This window comes from Cebus imitator, unplaced genomic scaffold (assembly GCF_001604975.1).
Source record: "Cebus imitator isolate Cc_AM_T3 unplaced genomic scaffold, Cebus_imitator-1.0 Scaffold98, whole genome shotgun sequence".
NCBI lineage: Eukaryota > Metazoa > Chordata > Mammalia > Primates > Cebidae > Cebus > Cebus imitator.
The window spans coordinates 6,468,193-6,491,904 of record NW_016107413.1 but is presented as its reverse complement, the minus strand read 5'-3'; the positions used below and the strand labels follow the sequence as shown (position 1 = coordinate 6,491,904).

Below are 23,712 nucleotides of genomic sequence, written 5' to 3'. Positions count from 1 at the left end.
AATTTGAGTTGACTTTGCTTTTCCTCTAATCATATTAGAGTCTAAAGGTATGCCTTTCTTACAGCAATCCGGTACCCATGTAAAAGCTGCATCGTCAACATGAGATAAGGGTACTGTACAAAAAGTGCAAGGTTTTTGCACCTGCTGTTGTAGCTGCAGTGATGGCTTTTACAATTTTTTTAAACAATGGTTCTTATGCTAGATTCATTTAACTTGAAATGGCAGGCAACTAACTGCAGCTGCAGACCTCACATCTATGGTACATATCAAACAGTTCAACTTTTTCCTGTAATGTCATGACTTTTCTCTGCTTGTTGGGAGCACTTGCAGCATCACTCACTAGTGGCACTTCATATGGGTTCCTTGATGTTATTTAATGTTCATGGTGTTGCACTAAACATGATTTTTAAAATATGCAATAACCATGAGAGATCACTTTTTACTGCAATATGCAATTTTCTGGAGAGATCAATTGCTCCTGCTGAGATGATTAATGTCACTGCACTTTAAGTAGATACAACACTTGATCTCACTGCAATAGCAACAGGAGGTGGCTACAAAATTACTGGCATAGTACAGTACATACTATGGTTTTATTTCGTGATTTAATACTATGTATTAGTCTGTTCTCATGCTGCTAATAAAGACATACCCGAGACTGGGTAATTTATAAAGGAAAGAGGTTTAATGAACTCATAGTTCCACATCGCTGGGAGGCCTCACAATCATGGTGGAAGATGAAGGAAGAGCAGGGGCACGTCTTACATGGTAGCAGACAAGAGAGCATGTGCAGGGGAACTCTCCTTTATAAAACCATCAGCTCTCACAAGACATATTCACTATCATGAGAACAGTATGGGAAAAACCCATCCCCATGATTCAGTTACCTCCCACTGGGTCCCTTCCATGACACATGGGGATAATTACAATTCAAGGTGAGATCTGAATGAGGACACAGAGCCAAAACATATCACACTGTATCTTTACATTTGTTGGCATGTGTCTTGACCGTGAATGGTGCCATGTATGGTCTGTGTTTGTATGCGTAAGATTTGATCACTTTTAACTTTTTAATAATAGATTTGTGTATATCTTATGGTAGTAAATGATAACACTAGTGTCTACATATATTTTTTGCATTTATAACATACTAAACTTTTTCTTATTTTGGGGGGGGGTATTTCTAGGCTGCATGGCTTGTGAGTTTCTTCAAATTGTTGCAAATCTTCAAAAAATTATCCAATCCGTTTATTGAAAAAAACCTACATATAAGTGGACCCACTCAGTTCAAACCCATGCTGTTCAAGGGTCACCTGTATTTTATAGAAATGCTCACTAGTCCACAATAATGTGCTGAAAAACTACAGGGCACAGATCAATGGCAGGGTAGAGGTTATAAGCAGATTTTGACATCACATAGTCAGAATAAGAGGGGGCTCTAATGTCACATACACTATTAATCAAACAAATGATACACCATTAACCAATAAACAAAGAAATAAGAAAGAAACATAAAGGGCTAAGAAGTATCATGAATTAATTCAGGTGTCAGGAAGAGCCTCTCTAAAGAGGTAATAATTTTAAGATATGAATAAGATAAAGTCAGCCAAGAGAAGATCAAAGGCAATCAGCTTAGAGTGTTCCAGGAATTGCAAGAATGCCCATTGGGCCAGAGCACACAGACATAAGAGACTGTGACGCCGGATAAGGCCGTAAAGGATTTCAGGGTTTAAATCATGCAGTGTTTGATAAGCCATGATAAAAGATTAGATTTTGTTCCAAGTATGATCAGAAGCCATTTGGGAATTTTAAGTAGGGGTTGGCATTATCAGATTTTTATTTATGAGAGATCAGAATGACTTACATAAGAATGTAGAATATAGTTGGACAAGAATGGAAGGAGTTAGAAGCAGGGAGGTTGGTTAGGAGGTCGTTGCTGTGTGACACTGGGCAAGTTACTTGATCTCTCCGAATCTCGGGTTTCATTATCTGTCCAACAGGGATAATTCAACAGGGTTATTGAGACCATTAAATGATATCATGTATTAAGAGCTCTAAGCTCTAAGTATGATACTTGTTATATAAGAAGCACTAAACAGTAGCTTGAGAATTGTGATCAGGTGGAAGCTGATTTTCAATATTATGTGGACTGGTTGGTGCAGCTCCACTACTTTCCCTACCTACTTCTGTCCCTCTCATGAGCCACCCCTGCATTAGAACATGTAGCACATCCCTGACCTTTTCTCAGAAAATCTGCCATATCCACACATATCATTTCCATCTGCTCCCCTTCCTTTGGCCCCTCTGACAGGACTCCAAGAGTCTTAAATCTTATGCATTTTCAAAGGCACTAACGTGTAGTTCATTGCATGAATTAGTTTAGATCAAGTTGGATCATCTTCTTCCTAAAAGCAATCTAAGACTCCCTTCTGGGACATTTCAAATACCTCATTACATAATGACACTATTTACTAGAATGCTTTCTCTTTTTTTACGTTTTATGCTAGATTTTTCCATCGTTTCAGGGGAAGAGTCAACACTATGGGGGAGACCCCCAGAGTACAGTCATTGGCATAGAATGGAAGAATGGCATTGAGTGGAATTCAAGGAAGTCACTGGCATAGAATGTATTCCCTGGCAGGGGCCAATGTTACTTGAGCCAGACCACAACAGACCCCTGTGGGTCAGCACCATGCTGCTCTACCTCCAGAAATGGGCCTCTGGGAGCCTGATAGGATGTCTTGCATGAGGTCTGTCCCCTACAGACATTGGTTGGGGAGGCAATAAAGTTGGGCCAAAGGATTTTCCAGAAGGACCCCCCCCCGCCCCAAACGGAATAAAGAATCTGAAGAGATAGCAGAGAGGTAAAGGACAAAGTTTTAGTGGCAATGACTAACATCTGGGGCCTTCTTCATCATTCACTTGGTGAGGTACCTGGGCCTACTGACAACCAGAGCCACTCTGACCTGTGCTGAGACCCTGCCATAACTCCTGGGAACCTCAGAAGGTTCACCACACATACATTCCTGTCCTGAATGTTAGTTCTGGCAGTCAGCCCTACTCCAACCTCTCATTTCCACTATGATACAGATGATGTGATATCAGACTGCATTCTGCCATCAGAGGAACTCTTCATTTTATAACAGAAAGAGGCACAACTTTGGAGCACAACTGTCTGAGTTTGAATCCTGGCTCCAAGACCTATCAGCTCTAAAGTCTAGAGGCATTAGCTGCCTGTGCCTCAGCCCCACCTGAAAGATGAGATAATAGAATCTATCTCATATAGTTGCTAAAAGGAGTAAGACATTTGCCAGGAAATACAGTAAATGACACAAAACCGTTTGTTAAATAATGAAGAAGAAGAAAAAAAAAGATAATCATGCACGAAAAAAAAGAAGTAAAAAAGAGTAAAGATAACAGAAATAGGAATGAAGGGAGGAGCATGATCAAAAAGAAAGAGTAGTAATTTAAACCAGATATAATAAATATCCCTAGGGTTTTTCCATATTTAATCTCCCCCATCACATGTACAAATAAAATGGGCTTACTTTCCTCAATAAAAGAATGGATTTAAGATTGAAAGAAAAGAAAATAGTAAAGAAGAAAGGAAGGAGGGAGGGAAGGAGGGAGGAAGGGAGGGAAAGAGAGGGAGGGAAGAAGGAAGGAAGGAAGGAAGGAAGAGAGGGAGGGAGAAAGGGAGGGAGAGAGGGAGGGAGAAAGGGAGGGAGAGAAGGAGGGAGAAAGGGAGGGAGAGAGGGAGGGAGGAAGGGAGGGAGGGAGGGAGGGAGGAAGGGAGGGAGAGAGGGAGGGAGGAAGGAAAGAGGGAGGGAAGGAAGGAAAGAGAGGGAGAGAGAGGGAAAGTTAGAGAAAAGAAAGAAGAAAGTAACTAAGGGAAGGAGAAAAGTGAGGAGGAAAGAAGAACAATGTGAAGACAATAGTCTGAAACTGAAAAAAATATGTTAAAGTTAATTATCAGCCTTTGAGTCCAAGAACTGGCTTTCCTACTTAGTATAAGTTTCTAATTTACTGAATAAGCATAAAAATTGCTTTGAGGAATGGTTATAAACACATTCTTAGAGCATAGTAGGCAGCAGGGAGTAACAAAACAATACTGATCAGAATATTTTACTCTATTTGAGTAATCAATCATATTCGGTTTGACTCACCTTCCCAGCACCTTCTAGTTCTTTCTTATCTTTCAGGGCATGTCCAGACAACATCTTCATTTCAACCACTCCTGCTATTGCAATGATGGGTACAATTGCCAAGAGAAACAGTGTTAGTTGCCAGCCATAGATGAAGGATATAATTATTCCTGTCCCAAGATTTGCTATATTCTGGGTAATTACAGCAAGCCTGGAGCCTATAGCCTGCAAAGCAAACAAAACAAATTGAGAAACTTTAAAAACTATTATCTTCACAATTTGTGCTTCTATTTTCTAAAAACACACCTTCATGAGACGATATTCATTATTTTCTCAGTTCTGAAATAAAACTAAAGGTTTACCGATAAGTTTATTGAGTTTCTACAGTAATAATTTCCATGATTTCAGAATGCTGAAAGTAGAATTTACAGTTCAATTACATATTCCCATCTCTTCTCATCTTTAAATACCAAGAAAATCTTCGTTAATCACAGCAACACTACTAAAGCAACCTCTACAAATCAGTGAGATAAAGGAGTCTGACAAGCTGGGAATGATAGATAGATAATATTTCCAATATTAGGTATATAATTACTTATAATTTAAGATTAATATTTGTCAATAATATTCAAATATATCTAGGTCTGTTTGAAATAGTATGTTTAATTTGGAAAAAATACAGAGCTGCAAATTTTGAAATTTAAGGTAGTAAGCAGGCATCGTAATCTTCTGCTTGAATTCCAGAGGGAGTCTGAAGCATGACTTTCACTAGTGTGCACTAATTTCCAGATCTAAAACCAGAAGTCAAACTACAGAGTGAGTTTAATCCACCACTGTATAATATCCAACTCTAAACCAGATTTCCAACTCTGAAACCAAAAGTCAAGCTACAAAGTCAGTTTAGTCCATCGCTCTATAATTCAGTCCACCATATGTCCTCTATCCCGGAAATATTCTGTGCCCTCAAGCCAACCCACATCTGCTTTTTTCTGGAAATGGCCCATGTTCTTTTCCATCTCTAAAGTTTCTTCTGCCCAAATGAGGCTGGTGTCAGGTAAAGACTATAACGGAGTACAGTCTAGGATGGAGATGGTCAATGTCATCTCTGTGACTTTGGATTCTCCCAACTTCTAATATAAGCTGGTACATTGACTAATAACCAAAGCTTCTCTCTGCTCTGAATTCTGTGATAGTGTCAGAGGCATTCAAACCAGAGCAACTCCATTTTGAATAAGCTGGATAAAATAAGGCTGAGATCTACTGGGCTACATTCCCAGGAGGTTAGGCGTTCTTAGTCACAGGATGTGATAGGAGGTCAGCATAAGATACAGGTCACAAAGATCTTGCTGATAATTGTGGTAAAGAAGTCAGCCGAATCCTACCAAAACCAAGATGGTGATGAAAGTGACCGCTGGTTGTTCTCACTGCTCATTTTACGCTAATTATCATGCATTAACATGCTCAAAGACACTCACACCAATGCCATGACAGTTTACAAATGCCATGGCAATGTCAGGAGGTTACTCTCTATGGCCTAAAAAGGGGAAGAATCCTCAGTTCTGTAAAGGGCCTACGCCTTTCCTTGGAAACTCATGAATAATCCACCCCTTGTTTAACATGTAATCAAGAAGTAACAATACGTATAAACAGCTGAGTGTCCCATGCTGCTGCTCTGCCTATGGAGTAGCCATTCTTTATTCCTTCACTTTCTTTTTTTCTAAATTTTTTATTAATTTATTATACTTTAAGTTCTGGGGTACATATGCATATCATGCATGTTTGTTACATAGGTATACACGTGAACTTCCTTTCACTTTACTCTGTGGATTCGCCTTGGATTCTTTCTTGCTTAAGATCCAAGAACCCTCTTTAGGGGTCTGATTCAGGACCTCTATCTGGTAACAATAGAATCCTTTATAATTCCCTATATTAATCCCTCCAAAATCATTTAACACCTGCCTGATATAAACACCAGACTAGTACTTAGGAAAAGAGTGCTATAACTATCAGTAGTCTTTAAATACATTAAACGCCATACCATGGAGCTGCACCAGCACTGAAAGAGATATCATAAACAACAGAATACCTGTATTTTTAGTTGATGTAATCATTGAGCTTATATTAAAGGGATGTTTTGCCAAATTTGGCATAAATCAGACTGGAGTGGTTTTCAAAGCCAGCTCTCTGCATTTCACATCTTTAATTTGAAGGTCAAAGGATATAAGTTAGAGAACGTCTGTGGCACAGGGATGATATAGGCTGCTCCTGTTCTCAGTATCTACAAGTCCTACTCAGAGCCCATTTCCCACTGCAGTTACCTGGAGGGGTTCAGTCAGGGTGGTGGGAGAAATTATAAGACTAAAAATTACAGAGAAAAGGATACGAACCTTCTTGGAAGGCCAGAAGGCTTTTGCAAAAGCCTCAAGGAGGAATGAGCTGAAGGCAGCAGTTCTTACCCAGAAACAATTACGCAGGAGTAAGTACAAAGGAATGTAGGGGAGTTTATTTAAAGAGCTTGTTTACTCATGTGGTCCTAAGACTGACCTTTGAACATCCACGGGCACATGGCTGCTCTCTACATGGGGGTCAACAATGTTATTACCCATAAATGGTGTTTGCTTTAGGCCTCAGAACCTGGCCTTTAATCATTTGTAAGACTGCTCTCTCCAGGGACAGTGGCCATGTTAATTATCCACAAGTATGCAGACTCAAAGCTTTTGTCCGCAGCACCAGCTGGTAAAGGCCATGGCTGCTAACTATTTACAGGACCCTCATCAGGGTCTGTCAGTGATCCAGATCCCTAGTCCACTCTTTCACTGGATATCTATGTATAAGTGCATTTGTTTATCCATCGCTAGGTCAAGGTCTGCTAGTCAGATCCCACAGCTACTGGCTTATGTGCTTAGGAGAGAAGCTCTTAGAATATCACCTGAGTTCACGGCAGAGGAATTACCCTGCTATATAACCTTTCAGGCATATAAATGTTCAGCTTTGGATAGTAGTCAAGGGTCCCAGAAATAAATAAGATGGATGAAAGACGGCAAATTCTTTAATGTACCAAAAATAGTAACTAAAAGATCTAAGACCTTAAGCTTCAAGGAGATTTAGCTCCTTGGCTTCATTTGATTTAGCACTTCAGACATTGCACTGGTTACTGTTCCTTTTTCCTAAAGATTAACACTCACTGTCCTACATCTATTCCTACAGTATAGGAGTCTATAGAAATATGAGGACTAAGATGAATGGAAGAGTACAGATTAGTAGCCAGGAAATTTTCATTGTAAAGAGTAGGGTTGAGGGGAGGAACCAAAATCTGTCAGCCAAAAATAGGTCAGCTAGTAGTGTAAAGTATATCCAAAGTCCTCTCTCAGCCAGTCTGTGACAACAGCTACATTGGGCTTTCCTAGGTTGACAATATTTGCCAACCTGCTCATTTCCTATTCCCTGGGCTTTCCTTTTTAGCCACTGTTTTAAGTTCTGGAAAACTTAATGGCTCACACAAGGTGAGTGTAGCCAACCCGGCAGGGCCATGGAAGTGCCAGTTTGAAGTATCTCTGAGGAAACAAGTGAAAAGCAGAAGGTTGACCCCAGGAGGCAATTAGAGACAGTGAATATGGCAAAGGGTCTCACAAACAGCACTGTGAAGGGAAAAAAGTGACCACCAATTTTAAAAATATAGGAACTCACTGTGGCCTAAGGCAGGTCATAACATCAGAGGAATTTAAGAGGAAGGAAGAAAAATTGCAATACAGAATGCCCTGACTACATCTGTTCCGGATTCTGCTGCAAAAGACTGCGTTCCCTCCAGGATTGTGTCTTCCACATGAAATGGAATGTGAGATATTTTTCCTCAAAGCACATGAGCCCATATCACAGGGTCTGTGTCATATTGTGCAATGTCACATTGCACTGGTTACTGTTCCTTTATTCCAAAGACAAATGCTCACTGTCCCACATATATTCCTCCTACAGAGTAGGAGTCTATAGAGCTCTGAGGACCAAAATGAATGGAGAAGTATAATAAACCTATTTAGTAAACCTTTTTTAAGGTTTTTACTAAACAGGTTTACTAAACCTGTTATATAAAAGGTTTACTAAAGTTAGCTAAGTTCAGCCTTCTTGACATCTACACATGGATGTCTAATACAGACATCACAAACTTAACATGTCCCACACACGACTCTCCCTTCTCCCCCAAGACTGCTTCTCTAGCAGGCTTTCTAATTTCATAAAGATCAACTCCAACTGGGTATGGTGGCTCACGCCTGTAATCTCAACACTTTGGGAGATAGAGGCAGGCGGATCGTTTCAGCCCAGGAGTTCAAGACCAGGATGGGTAGCAGAGGGAGACCCTCTCTCTACAAAAAATTTAAAAATTAGCTGGACATGATGTTGCATGCCTGTGGTCCTAGCTACCAGGAAGGCTGAGAAGGGAGGATTGCTTGAGCCCAGGAGTTCTAGGTTATAGTGAGCTATAATCACACCACTGCAGTCCAGCCTGATCTACAAAGAGAGACCATGTCTCTTTAAAAAAAAACAAAACAAAACAAAAAAAACCTCCATTTTTTTCCATTGTGCAGGTAAAAAATTTTGGAGTCATCTTTAAATTCCCTTTCTCTCATATCCATCACCTAATCCAACCAACATATTCTGTTGGCTGTACTTCTAAAGTATATCAAGAATTAATTATATCTTACAGCATTTTGTGTAACAATACGAGTCTAAAACATTATCATCTTTCTCCTGGATTACTGCAATAGATGCCTTCTATGCTTGCCCCCTTTGGCCTATTTCACATAGTTTCTATAGTGATCCTTTAAAAATTTCAGATCATCACTTTTGTGTCTAAAACCCTGCAGTGGTTTCCCATCTAATTCTGGATATAATGCTGATCTTAGCACTTATGACTCTTCCTTTCACTCACTCTATTCCACTCACTCTGTCTTCTTCACTTTTTTTTTCATGTGCGCACACGTGCGAGTGTGTGTGTGAGAGAGAGACAGAGTCTTGCTCTGTCACTGAAGCTGGAGTGCAGTGGTGTGATCTCAGCTCTGCAACCTCTACCTCCTGAGTTCAAGGAATTCTCGTGCTTTAGCCTCCCAAGCAGCTGGGATTACAGGGGTGTACCGGTAATTATGTTCTATACAACTTGATCTAAGCCTTGATTTTTACTGTTTTGTTTGCTTTAAGCAAAGAAGTTTGTATTGAAACAACAATTACAAAGAGGGACTGGTACCATTCCTTCTGAAGCTAATCCAAACAACAGAAAAAAGAGGGACTCCTAAGATTTATATTTCAATGTTAGAACTCTATGTGTTTCCTCATTTATAGCTTAATTTATTCTTTCAGAAGCCCCATATATTAGACAGAAGAGATGTTAGCATAGTACTATCTTACAGAAAGATTTAAAGATAAAGATGGATAAAGTTCAAGAGGGGAAAAGACACAGCAGACATCACATGAAGGTTTTCAAATTCTACATCATTTTGTGGATTTTTGCCATAAACAGTTGTTGAAGAAATTGTCACTTCAGCCAGAAATAAAAACCTGCTAGTTCAATAGTTTCTAGTTATATCAAGAGATTCATACAGTAGAAAACTTTAAGTTATTAAAATTATTAAAGTTTAAAGTTATTAAAGATAAAGTTATTCTATCCTTCCTTTAATTTTTAATGTGCTTTTCATTTCTTTCAAACAATATTTTAGAGAATTGTCTTCCTTCCCTTCTGTAACCACAGTGAGCTTAAACTTTCTTATGGCAATTAAATATATCATTTCTTCAGTCGCAATTACAATTTTATGTTAACTAGCACTTTATATTCTCTTTCTAAATAGCTATTCTACAAGTGCCTTGTTAATAGCATGAATAATAGCAATAGCAAAAGAAGGTGTATAAATGATCTACAAGCTCTACAGTATATAATGTTTAAATAGTTAACATTTTGTTATAAAAAGCATGTGATATGTTTGTAGGTTAGGTATTTACTGAACATTTTCTTAATGATGATAAATAACACCTGTAACAAAGAAAATTAGTTTCATGCTGGGGTCCAAAATGGTCAATTAAGACAAACACCAGTAGAAAGGAGGCACATACCCCTTTAACTTGAGCAGCATCATTGGCAAGCCTGGTAGTCAATGCTCCAGTGGTGTTTTTAGGGTCATCAAACCAGCTCACATCCTGTGGCACAGAACATGGTTTTATTATCTTAAAGCTCTGTTTATGAGACTCTCAGCTCAATAGGGCAGGAACAGGGTCAGTTTTGTTTATACTTATGTTCCCTCCATTTAGTACTCAGGATGTGACATTCAATACACGAGAAAGAAACTTAATATAAAAACACATAAATAGACCATTTCATTTGTCAAAAAACTGCCTGAGTGCCTACTTTGTTCTACACATGATTTCTAAGTGTCGGACCTGTATGAAAAAAAAAGACAAAGTAGCTGCTTTCATGAAGCTTAGATTCTAGAGATAGAAGGCACAAATAAAAGAAAAATCGATCAGGGTAAGAAAGACAGGGCTGGGTACAGTGGCTCACACCTATTATCCCAGCACTTTGGGAGGTCGAGGCAGGCAGATCATGAGGTCAGGATATCAAGATCAAGCTGGCCAACATGGTGAAACCTCGTCTCTATTAAAAATACAAAAATTAGCTGGGAGTGGTGGTACACGCCTGTTGTCTCAGCTACTCGGGAAGTTGAGGCAGGAGAATTGCTTGAGCTCAGAAGGCAGAGGTTGCAGTGAGCTGAGATCACGCTATTGCACTCCAGCCTGGTGATAGACAAAGACTCCGTCTCAAAAATAAAAGATAGAAAAGTGAGGGGAGGTGCTATTTTAGAGACTGGGAAGGGGAAAAAGAAGGCCTGTTTAAGGGGACATCTGAACAGAGGCCTGAATGAAGAAAAGGATGAGAATACCTCAGGGAAGGAAGAAATAACACATGCAAAGGCCCTGAGGCAAAGGCATATCTAATCTGTTCATATACCAGCAAGAAAACCTTAAAGGCTGACAGTAGCCTAAAAAGAACCTTTGTGTGAATTTGCAAAAGCTGCACCTTCCTCTGGACAGATTTGTATTCTCAGTTGGGTCCTCTGATTCTCCCCTCCCCTACTCTTGGGCAATGGGCCACTGTGTATGGAGTAGATGGTGTGCTAGAAAACGGTGGTTGTAGGAGATGAGTTCTGAGAGACAGTGGGAGCCACATAGCGTATGGCCTTGTAGGCAACTGTCAAGATTCCAGACTGTGAGCTAGGCGCAGCCTTCAGCAGGTTTGGGCAGTGGGATATGATTTGATTTCTATTTTAGCAAAATGACTCTGGCTGTTTTAAGGTGAACCTACTGGATTGGGATAAGGGAGGCAGGGAGACCAGTTAGGAAGCTTTTGCAATATTAACAGAAAGAGAAGAGTCAAGGATGGCCTCAAGGTTTTTAGCTCAAACAAGTGGTAGAATGGTGCTATCACTTACTAACATGAGGCAAGAATGGGTAAGGAATAAGGCTGGTGGGGAGGAAAACAGTCAAAAGCTCAAGTTTGGAAATGTTAAACAGTGAAACTCTTATTAGATACCCAATAGAGAGGCTGAACAAACAGATAAATGTAGCTCAGGGCAGTATAAATGATTTGAGTCAAAAACAAATCAACAAAAGCAATCCATATTAACATGTAACATTCAACATAAAATAAGGTTTTCTTTTAAAAAATATTTATATTTTTAAATACACAGATACTAATATGATTATGAATTTTAACTATGAATTTACATGTTTTACAAATAACTGTGGTCCCTAAGAAGTTATCTAAACTGGTTCTTTATATTAAAGAAGTATCTATTATTTTTCCCAAAACTATTTAAGAAAAAAATAGTGCTATAATTTATTATAGTATGTATCAAGTTGCTTTTCAATATTCTTAGGTGCTTAAAAGTATCTCTGCACAGGACTGTAATTTCCTTGAATATAGGGACCACTCAGGTTTGAATGCCCTACAATACTAAGTACTAGACTTTATAAGCAGAAGGCACTTAATAAATGCTTGTCCTACTTAACAATTTATAGAGAGGGCATTCCACAAACCATCAGCTCAGCTGCCAAAGCATAATGGACATAGCAGTTGGCCTGGGGACTTGCTGGGTAATGGGAGATTTGGCCCTGGAGCAAGGTCAGCGTTGACCTAAATAGAATCAGAATTATAAGTACAGTTTGACCTGAGAGTCCAGGGACACGGTTTCCCATGAAACCGCGCTCTCACTCAGATTCGGTCCTGGCTCTGGAAGTCACTAGCTAGCAATTCCCACAAATATATTTTCTTTTTAAGAGATAACAGGAGGAATAGGGAAGGACTAAGGAGCCATACACGGTTGGAAAAATGTGAATGTCTCTAGAAAGCCTAACATACCAAACTGATGCCTCTTAGCCAGGGTTCAAGTACCCCAGGCACATCTGGGGCAGACTTCTAAAGCATCATTTTACTCAATGGCAAGTGATTAGTGATTTTTAAAATGGAAAGTTTTTAGGCCACATACAAAATTTTCATGATTGTTAAAGGAACTTTCCCCTTTGAACCAGGCTGCTCTGAGTTACATTCCTATAATTCCTTCCTCATTTCCCAAGGAAAACATTCACATGTGTCCATGGTTAGGGTTTTGAAGGTGCAAAATGTGAGAAGCATTCCATCAAACCCATTATCAACCAGTAACACTGCAGCTTGAACTAGTATTTCGGTCTAGCCTCAGAAAAGAAAATGGGCAGTGAGGAATGGGCCACAGGGATGAGTTTTGGTTTGTGGAAAGAGAGAGTACAGAGGGCACCTATTGGTGGAAAGAAATACTCATGCCCTGGATTTCCCAGGAGAAAGAGGAAAGACAGGAAAGGGATGAGGGGTATCAAAGATGCCTTCTGATTCTTTATATTAAAGAAGTATCTATTATTTTTCCCAAAAATATTTAAGAAAATATTTTTGCACTGCCCACCATTGCTGAGACACAGGCTAGATGTGAATCTACTCTAGAGGCTCTTTCTCAAACTGGTCTAGTTCCTTGTGCCCACCCAGACCAGTCAAACCATAGAGCCTAGCCTGCACCTAGTGGGTGGTTCAGCCACATCTCTGACATAAGACTGAGGGACAACCAATATAGAAGCTAGGCGTGGGTAACATGACAGAGCTCCCACTGAGTCCACGGGGCACACATGGGGAGTTCTACACATCCCAGTGCACAACCCTCGGTAGACATACCTGTCTGAGCATGGATCGGAAAACCATGTATCGGAGCCGCTTTGTGAGGATCTCTCCAGCTTTGCCAAATGTGAAGCCCTGTGGATAGAAATATGCCTTGTCAGAGACCCAGTCGCCAATTACACAAAAGGAGGGAGAATTGATATATTTGCTAAAGCAGATTAGACAGTCAGAAAGCCTGATTTCAAGGGCTTGCTATGTTTCTGCAACTTTGTGCCATGGCACAAGGCTGTACTGGTGGTATAGACAAAAAAGCCCACTTTACAGAAAAACTGGGGTTTAGTGAGGCTGATAAGATCCAGAAGCCACAGTTATAAGACGGCAGAGTTGGAATCTGAATCTGAGTCCATCAGACTCCTAACCAGAATGGGAACCCAGAGCCTGAGCTTTTAATTACCCACTGGGCTCCCTCCCCATGTTACTAAGATGAGGAGTTGGGCGGTCTAACATCTTTAGGCATTTTGCTATCTCTAGACTTCTAAGGTCCTATAATTCACACACTTCATTCTCGCTTGTTTTCCAGGCAAGCTAGGTTCCAGTCTCCCCAAGCACCTAGAGCTGTGATGTTATAAAGGTAGTGGTCTAACTTCTTTTCCTTCACCAGTTCAAACTGTCAACATTTAAGGGACCAGCTCAAAGCCTACCTCACTCCAAGTTTCTTAATCAAATTTACAGTGAGCAGTCTTTACCCTCTCCAAACACCTGTGGTATTAATAGCTGGTATGGCAATCCTGTAAGTAGCTAGAGTGTCACATTTATTCTAGTAAGGTCAAATTCCCCAGTGAGACTATAAGTACTTACTAAACAAAGAATTCAGTCTGCTTATCTTTTGCAACTCCTATAATGTCCAGAACAATACTCTATTTTTAAAAAATCTAATACATGCTTACATGTTAAATAAAGAGATCAATTCAGAGTTTTATCTTTAAGAATTACAGGTGGCTAATCATTCAATTAATAAGTGATTACCTACTACTGCCTCACTCAGGCCTGGGCACTTGGTCACACGATCCTTTTAATCAAGAGGAGATACCAGTATCCCTAGTTTACAACTAAGAAAACAGAAGCTTCGGCAGGTTACTTATTTGCCCAAGGACACAAAATCAGGAACAGGTACAAGGAGCACTTGAACCAAAACCATTATGGTCTTGCCATACTAAACTTTATTTATTTATTTGTTTATCTATTTTGAGACAGGGACTCACTCTTGCCCAGGCTAGAGAGCAGTGGCATGATCACAGCTCACCGCAACCTCCACCTCCTGGCATCCTGGGTTTCTGAGACATTTCCTGCCTCAGCCTCATGAGTAGCTGAGACTACAGGGTTTCATCAGTACGCATCACAACACCCTGCTAATTTTTGTGTTTTTAGTGGAGACAGAGTTTCGCCATGTTGGCCATTCTGGTCTCAAACTCCTGACCTCAGGTAACCCACTTGCCTCGCCTCCCAAAGTGCTGGGATTACTGGCATGAGTCACCGAGCCCTCATACTAAACTTTTAAATTTTCCCTGCCATTTCATTTCAGCCAAATGATTTGTAAGCTGTACAAATCTGACTCTTTACGAATGGTTCCTACATTTTTGTTGAAGGATTGACATTCTTCCACCATTAAAATGATTCTTTCTCCTTTAACAAAAGTTGAATGATAAACCCTTCAAACTCTTTTTAAGCCAGTATGGGGTGTTGTTTGTTTGTTATTGCTTTTAGAACACAGGAGGGCATTTGAGTATTTACATTTACTGGCAATACTTATGTCCAAACTTGTATCCAGGGTTCCCCCACACCCCATTTTTAAGTCCCCACCACCTTTCACGTCTAATCATCATATTAGGCCAAACACTCTGTTCCCACTGGTTTCATTGAGTGAGGGTAGACAGGAGAAGGTAAGCAAGGGAGCCAGAGGAGGCAAACATCTTTTTTTCACTATGTCAGAAAAAGTTGGCTGTTAGTAACCATGTTAACAGAGAAGTTCTACTAAAAGGCAAATTACACTGATGTTTATAAATTCCCCCAGTTGAATAATGATGCATTTCTCAAAACAAATAAAGTGAAAGTGGAGACATTTACCTGAAGGAAAAATGTAATAAAAGAAATAATTCCAAGAATTAGAAACAGTAGTGAAAATATGTTACTATTTTGTCGTTTTGTTTCAGGATCCTCATTTCTTGTAAAAACCTGTGAGAAAACATTTAAAAGGTTTTTAGTTCAATCAGTGAAGAACCCAACCTGGACGTGACCTATTTCCCATCTAGCCCAATATTCAGAGGTCAGGAGAGCCTTAGTACACTGGAAATCGTTGTTGGCTTTCCCATTGCCAGCTTTAAAGGTATCTGCATTCTGCCTTCCATGGAGGCCAAGGATGAGTCTGTCATTAATAAATTGATCCATTATTTTTTCTGCTCAGATTCCCTCTTGGAGTCATGAGTACCACTCAACTGCGTAAAGTTGAAATCAGAACAAATACTCTCCTCTTCCCTTGGTGGAGAACTACAACTATGGCAGTTCGTGCCTTTACTATTTGGACATTTCAAACTGTCCCGAAGTGTCTGTGGAAAATCTGACGTGGTTTCTTGGTGAACCACAGAGCTGTGGTCATTCACTTTGCCCTGGCCCTTCAAAAAGAAAGGAGTTTCCTTGACCCTGCCTTCTTTGTAGGATGGCCAGTTAAACAGCCAGGACACTACAGTTACCTGACCTAGCACCATACATGAAAATTTTTCCAGAGATGGTTAGAAGGGCTGACAGGGTGTTTTGGACTCAAGGAACACAGAGAATAACCATTCCTCAGGGAAATAAAACACACATCTCCCTTCATAGTGGCCAAAATCAGTCCTGTAAGATGGCCACATTCCTAACCCAACACAGACAACTTTATCCTTCGTAAAAAACAATCAGACAATAACAACAACAACAAAGGATTTTTGAAGAGATTAAATAAATTTTTTTGACTAGTCAGTCCAATAAAAATCTTAACAATTACTAAAATCTCACTCTGTGCCAGGCATTATTCTAAGCAAATTCATATATACTATTCCTCTAATCCTGGCAACCATCTCCTGAAGTATAACTTATTATCAGCACGGTTTTACACAAATAGAAACTGAAATATAGAGAGGTTAATTTAATTTGTTCAAGTTAACACAGCCAGCAAGGGATGACTCAAGGATATAAATTCAAGCAATCTGATGCAGAGCCCATTATCTTCAATGACGCAGACATCTGGTTGCCTACTCAGTATCTAAGAGCTAATATGCCAGCCTTGGGTCATGTATCTCCAGACTTATTGTTATATGAAGAATGAGAAAAGTATAAAATCAATAAATTGAGGTTTTGTTACAACCAAACCCATTCCTAACTTAACCAGTTCCTTGTTTTTTCTTTTTCTGATGACACCATGATCTATCCCTCTCAACCTGAAAGACATATATCAGTGCAAGGATCAGCAAACTACGGGCCACTGGCCAAATGTTTATATAAAGTTCTAATGGAACACAGCCATGTTCATTTGTTTCCACATTGTCCTTGTGTACTACCAGATCAGAGTTGAGTATTTGCAACAGAAACCATATGGCCTGCAAAGCCTAAAATATTTACCATCTTACTGTTTATAGAAAAAGTTTGCTGACTCCTGCCCTGAACACCTACTCTACAGAATCAGACATTGGATCACATTCTCGGAATTTTTTTCAACAACTAGAAAAACATCCAGCACATAACAGACACAAAGAATAATTCTTGAGGCCGGGTCCGGTGGCTCACGCCTGTAATCCTAGCACTTTGAGAGGCTGAGGCAGGTGGATCACTTGAGGTTATGAGTTCGAGACCAGCCTGGCCAACATGGTGAAGGCCTGTCTCTACTAAAAATACAAAAATCAGCCAGGCGTGGTGGTACACGCCTGTAATCCCAGCTACACAGGAGGCTAAGGCAGGAGAATCACTTGAACCTAGGGAGGCGGAGGCTGCAGTGAGCTGAGATCATGTACCACACTCTAGCCTGGGTGAGAGTGAGACTCAAAAAATAATAATAAATATAATAATTCTAGAAAAAAATATATATATATATATTTTTTTTTTTGAGATGAAGTCTCAATCTGTCACCCAGGCTGGAGTGCAGTTACAATCTTGGCTCACTGCAACCTCTGCCTCCTGGGTTAGGGCAATTCTCCTGCCTCAACCTCCTGAGTAGCTGGGATTACAGGTGTGTGCCACCACACCAGGCTAATTTTTGTATTTTTAGTAGAGATGGGGTTTCGCCATATTGGCCAGACTGGTCTTGAACTCCTGACCTCAGGTGATCCATCCACTTTGGCCTCTCAGAGTGTTGGAATTACAGGCGTGAGCCACCATGCCCAGAAAATGAATGAATATATTAAACTGAAATAAGCTAGCCAGGCATGGGTAGACCTGAATAGTCATATATATTTTGTAGAATCATAAGTCAGTGTTTAGCTTATGCTTCCTGTGGTAATCAATCTCTTTCTTCACAATGTTTTCAGCAGTTATGGCAAGGGTTTCCTCAGCTTGATGTTTGGACATCTGTTATTAAACAGAGAGCATTCCTTTCAGATTGTAACTTTATTGTTGAAAATGCCACCGTTTAGATGAGTGGAACCAACATATGTCAACCACCATCTTTAGGAAGCTGTTCTTTTTATTTTAATCTCAGCAAGTGGGATGAAAATTACATCTTACAAATGTAGCATGCTAGGCAGACTCATGTCCTGGCAAGTACATATGTTAGAGAACAGTGCATTCTCAAGCCAATCTGACAAACATTTGAGGAACTCTATTTGGACACTGGTGAAATGAGAGTTAGACAAGGTTTGTTCAGAGCCCAATGTTGGCAGGTATGAGAAAGTCATCTCATCAGTTTCATTGACTATTTCAGGAAGCTGAAATAACCTAGGCCCTAGGGAAAAACGAATTGCAAGGACAAAGGAAAGTTCACAAAGTTACCTTTCCTATCACATATCAGACTTCTATTCTTATGTCTTCAAGCCAATTAGTTTCATATGAAGGCACATAGATTTTGTGGCTTATGTATCCCGGTTCAAACACAAACAGTTCATTCATTCTTCAGTCAGAACTCAGAAGTAAATCACACAAATGGGCATCATACTTACCCCTATAATCTTTGAAAATATTATTGAAAATGCTGGTTGCAGGCCCCCATTTACAATGGCACAAAATACACCAACAACAAAATAAGGCCATTCAGTTAAATTTAGCTTCAAAATCCTCCAAAAGGAAACTGGAGGTACACTTTCATCCTAGAAAACACAAGTTATTACAACAGGCTAGTTACAAACTTTTATAATTGATTTTATAATGTAAGTTCTTACATACACACAAAAATTTATACAGAAATATATCATATCCTTATTCCTTATCAAGTAATAAACTATGACAATTTTGCTTCAAAAAATGTCATAGTGATTATAATTTAGCTTCAAAAAATGCTGACAAACTTTGCTACAATACTCCTTTTTTTTTTTTTTTTTTTTTTTTTTTGAGATGGAGTCTCACTCTGTTGCCCAGGCTGGAGTGCAGTGGTGCAATCTTGGCTTACTTCAGCCTCTGCTTCCTGGGTCCCGGTTCAAGCAATTCTCCTACCTCAGCCTCCCAAGTAGCTGGGATTACAGGCATGAACCACCATGCCCAGCTAATTTTTGTACTTTTTAGTAGAGATGGGGTTTCACCATGTTGGCCAATCTGGTCTTGAACTCCTGACCTCATGATCTGCCCACCTCAGCCTCCCAAAGTGCTGGGATTACAGGCGTGAGTCACCGCGCCTGGCCAATACTCATTTATTTAAAAAAAAAAAAAAAATGATGTTTCCACAAACACTTAACTTTTATTTGGTATTCAGAACCTAACAAGAATAGAAACAGAATAGAAATGTTATTTGAAGACCCACTATAGTCTCTTTACACTATAAATTTTAATTCTAAAAATTCTGCCACATAAATTAACATTCTTAAAATCTAACCTGATTTTAAAATGTTGACGTTCTGGCTTGTGGAACATTCTGGGGGATAGGACAGGAGGATTTTGGATAACCCTTTCTTGTTCCCACTCCTGCTGTAGCCCTAGCCCACCAAACTAGGGGAACCACAGTAGGTGAGATTAAAACAAACTCCACATCCCCCTTCATACCAGATTCTCTTTGGTACTAGGCTTTTTGTCTTGGCCTTGTGATCCACGGATACTCCTCCGACTTGATCTTTTTCTTATTAGACTGGATCCTGAATCATTCGAAGACATTTCCAAGGCATCAGTTTCACTTTTGGATTCATCAGCTGCATTTTCTAATTCAATTTCATTTCCTGCTGTCTAAAATAAATAAGAAATATGCATAAGCTCATTCAGCTCTGCTAACCAATGAAAGTTAATCACTGAATGTCAGCTATCAAGGAAAACAGTAATTTGTTCAGTAACTGCAGGAAATGATAAAGCTAATCTGCTGGGTTGTCTTATGTGTATGTGTGTGTTTCTGTATGATATTTGAAAATAAAAACCACTAAAGAAGGAGGATTCCCATGACTATACTGAAATAACATGGCATTAATTCCATGTAGCTTATCTTCTCAGGACTTTTTTTGTGGGTATTTGGACTCAACCAAGTTTATTCTGGATCAGGGCAGTCAAGAGAAATATGGAGCAAGCTATACTGTGAGCCATGTTATTTCAAATTTTCCAGAGGCCATGTTAACAAATGTAAAAAGAAAGAAGTCAAATCAATTTTGATTACATATTTTATTTCACCTAATATATCCAAGATATTATTGATATCCAATGATACCATTTCAACATGTAATCAATATAAAAATTGAGATATTTTGCATCTTTTTTTGTACTACATCTTCAGAACAAGATGTGCACACTCTACTTACAACATTCCAATTCAGATTCACTACTCTTTAAACGCTCTAAGGCACATGTGGCTATTGACTACTATAATGGATAACTCACCCTGAAACCTTTTAATTTTTTTATCTGTTTATCCCTCTTTATTTTCCCTCTTTTCAAGAGAGAAAAGAAATCTTAAACACTGGTCTCATCCTGAATCCCCCAAGTGTTTTTTCCTACTTTTAAAGATAATCAAATCAAATAATATTTATTTTTAGCATTACATGCAAGATCAGTTTATCACTGAGATGATGTAGGAAAATTCTAAAGTTAAACTATACCTGCATTGTGACAAGTCTGAAGTAAATTCCTTTCTCTTTCATGAGTTCATCATGATTTCCTTTCTCCACAATGACTCCATCATCGAAACCAGCAATGACATCAGCATTACGAACTGTAGACAAACGATGAGCTACCACAATGGTGGTCCGGCCTTTTCTGGCCTAAAGAGAGGGAAATTTGGTTTCTGAATATACTAATAAGTACATGAAAAAACTTATTCATTCAGCATATATTTACTGAACCAATGTTTTGGGCATTGTAAAACCATCAAATCTATATAAGATAAACTCTGACTTCAATAAATGTATAGAAATTGATAATAGTTAAAAAGATGTTTTATTATAATAAATACAAACACAAATATAACAGTGACATATTAATATTATGTAAGCCCGCAAATATTTTACTTAACCGAAATTTGCAGTAATAATCAGGAGCTTGTGAAAACCAACAAATTCCTAAGGCTCAGACATTGGCCAATCAAAACAAACACAGGCCATTGTGCTGTACTGGTACACACCAGCTAGTAAGCAGCTCTAAGAATCATGATATCCTATCCCACATGACCTCCTGGATGAACAAGACAGACAATAAATGTGAGGCAACAAAGTCCAGACCTCAGTGTCACACTGACCTGAAATAAATGTATGAATTTATTTTATCCAAGGGGCCTGTGTGAGGCTCAATTTAATCATATATTAAATGGGGACAATAATAATACTCACTTCTTAGAGTAGTTGTGACGACTAAATGAAATAATGCACATAAAGTACTCAACACTGTGACTTATCCATACCAAGTGCTTAATAAGTGATACTTATTCCTATGTATGAGAATCATGGAAATATTGAAGAGTCATGTAAATCTCTTTTATTTTCACAGAGGAACAGAGCCAGATACCCAGGCCTTGTCTGAGACCTCTTTAACCTTTGTAAGTTTTCCAGTGCTCATGATTTTTGTTACTCTATATTTCTCTCCAGTAACTAGCAATACAATTATCAAAACCAACACACAACATTTTCAGGATCAATAGGATAAGCAGAAGTAGAAAACTTCAAAAACGAAATACACAAGAGAAAAATTAGGTGGCAGAAACTAGAAAATACAGAAGATAATAGATCGATTATTTGCATGTTTTTGAGAAAAAGGGGGCATGTGGAATTTTCCCCCAAAATTTATACCCGAAAGTATTTTAAAATATAACCTTTAAAATTGCTTTTATTTATAATTTAATGCATACTTTCACTATAGATTAATAAGGAAACACAGATAAGCAAACAAATAAGTGGTGGCTCATATCTGTAATTCCTGCACATTGGGAGGCTGAGGTGGCCCAGGAGTTTGAGACTAGTCTGGGTAAGATAGTGAGACCTCATCTCTAAAAAAATATCTAAAAATAGCTGGGGGCTGGGCACATTAGCTCGTGCCTGTAATCCCAGCGCTTTGGGAGGCTGAGGCAGGTAGATCAACTGAAGTCAGGAGTTCAAGACCAGCCTGGGCAACATGGTGAAACCCTGTCTTTACTAGAAATACAAAAATTAGCCAGGCATGGTGTAATCCCAGCTACTCGGGAGGCAGAGGTTGCAGTGAGCCAAGATTGCACCACTGCACTCCAGCCTGGGTGACAGAGTGAGACTCCATCTAAAAAAAAAAAAAATAGCTTGGCATGGTGGCACACACCTGTGGTCCCAGCTACTTGGAAGGTTGAGGTGGAAGGATCACTTGAGACTGGGCAGCAGAGGTTGCAGTGAGCCATTTGGGCACCACTGCACTTCGGTCTGGGTGAGGAAATGAAAGGGGAAAGAGGAAAGAAAGGGGGAAGGGAAGGGGAAGGGGAAGAAGAAGAGGAAGGGAAGGAGGGAAGAAGGAAGAAAGGAGGAGGAGGAGGAAAGGAAGGAAGGAAGGGAGGGAGGGACGGAGGCAGGGAGGGGTGAAATCACAGATTAAGCAAAATGATGGGTAAAAAAAAGGAGCCACAATCCCATTTGCCTCTATTTTGGTTCACAGAATGTTTAGTAAACTGCTTTTTTTTTCTCCCTCAAAAACTTATTAAGCACATTGACAGGATGTTTAAAGGAACATTCAGTGTTGTTTTACTAGAGACAGGGAGAGTTGGAACAAATATGGGTTCATCTTTGAATTCTACTGTGGCATCTCAACTCGGAGCACCTTTGGTTAGAAAGTCTCCCTCTCCACATTCCTGGTCCTCACAGAATTATCTCTGTTACTATGACATGCTGGAGATCAAACTCACAATGGCTGGCACAGGGCAAACACTCAAATCCTACATGGTGAATGAGTCATATGGACTCAAGCATTGTAGGGCAGTCAAACTCTGTTGATAGTGAATAACGTTTCATGGCTTAGTTAAGTTTTCAGTATCATAGGCTCTCTGCCCCTCTCCTGGAAATAAGAGGTTTCTTATTTCCCACAGAGTCTTAAAGTGGCATTCAACACCTTGAAGTTAAATATCGACCTTCAGGTTGTATTTTTCTCTTCTTGGCAATATTACAAACCCTCAAAACCTAAATAACAGGTTTATCCAAATAGTCAAGTTTTGAAGATCACAATGAAGATGAATTTTCACTTGTGTCTATATTTCTATTTTTTAATTTAAAAGATTTGCAAGTGTCTTTAGATGAAAATTTATTCATCGTCACTTAAGATCAGAGAAATAAATACCAATTGAACAAGAAAAGAAACAAATAGGAAAAGAGTTCAAAGAGCCCTAATGCTTTTATTTTAATAGCTGAAGAAATCACCTAGAAGCTATCAGAAATTTCCTTTTCTAAGACCAATATTTATTTACAAGAATTGATAGTAGAATGTTTTTATGCTTATAAATCAGGCTTGTTTGAACTAAGCCTTACTGACCTTATCCAGAGCCACCTGAACCACTGCTTCACTTTCCGTGTCCAAGGCTGATGTGGCCTCATCCAGCAGGAGGATCTTGGGGTTGCGAACCAGGGCACGTGCAATGGCAATCCTCTGCTTCTGTCCACCACTGAGCTGGGCCCCTCTCTCTCCAACCAGGGTGTCAAATTTCTACCACAGAAAACCCAGAATGATTTAGCACAAGGACAAGCTATCTCAGCTCATATTTTAAATCGGTAAGGAATCCTATACACAACCCAAGACTCA

General features: G+C 39.4%; 1 protein-coding gene across 1 annotated transcript in view; it reads right to left on the bottom strand.

The window, feature by feature from the left end:
- Window positions 1-23,712, bottom strand: part of ABCB1 (ATP binding cassette subfamily B member 1) — a 106,288-nt gene that overhangs the window by 24,138 nt on the left and 58,438 nt on the right. The window contains exons 14-21 of the mRNA XM_017536510.2: window positions 23,446-23,616; window positions 20,571-20,732; window positions 19,537-19,713; window positions 18,504-18,650; window positions 15,448-15,555; window positions 13,381-13,458; window positions 10,242-10,325; window positions 4,167-4,370 (exon numbers count right to left, since the gene is read on the bottom strand). Of these exons, the coding sequence (XP_017391999.1) occupies window positions 4,167-4,370; window positions 10,242-10,325; window positions 13,381-13,458; window positions 15,448-15,555; window positions 18,504-18,650; window positions 19,537-19,713; window positions 20,571-20,732; window positions 23,446-23,616 (1,131 nt within the window). The remainder of the gene's footprint in view (window positions 1-4,166; window positions 4,371-10,241; window positions 10,326-13,380; window positions 13,459-15,447; window positions 15,556-18,503; window positions 18,651-19,536; window positions 19,714-20,570; window positions 20,733-23,445; window positions 23,617-23,712) is intronic.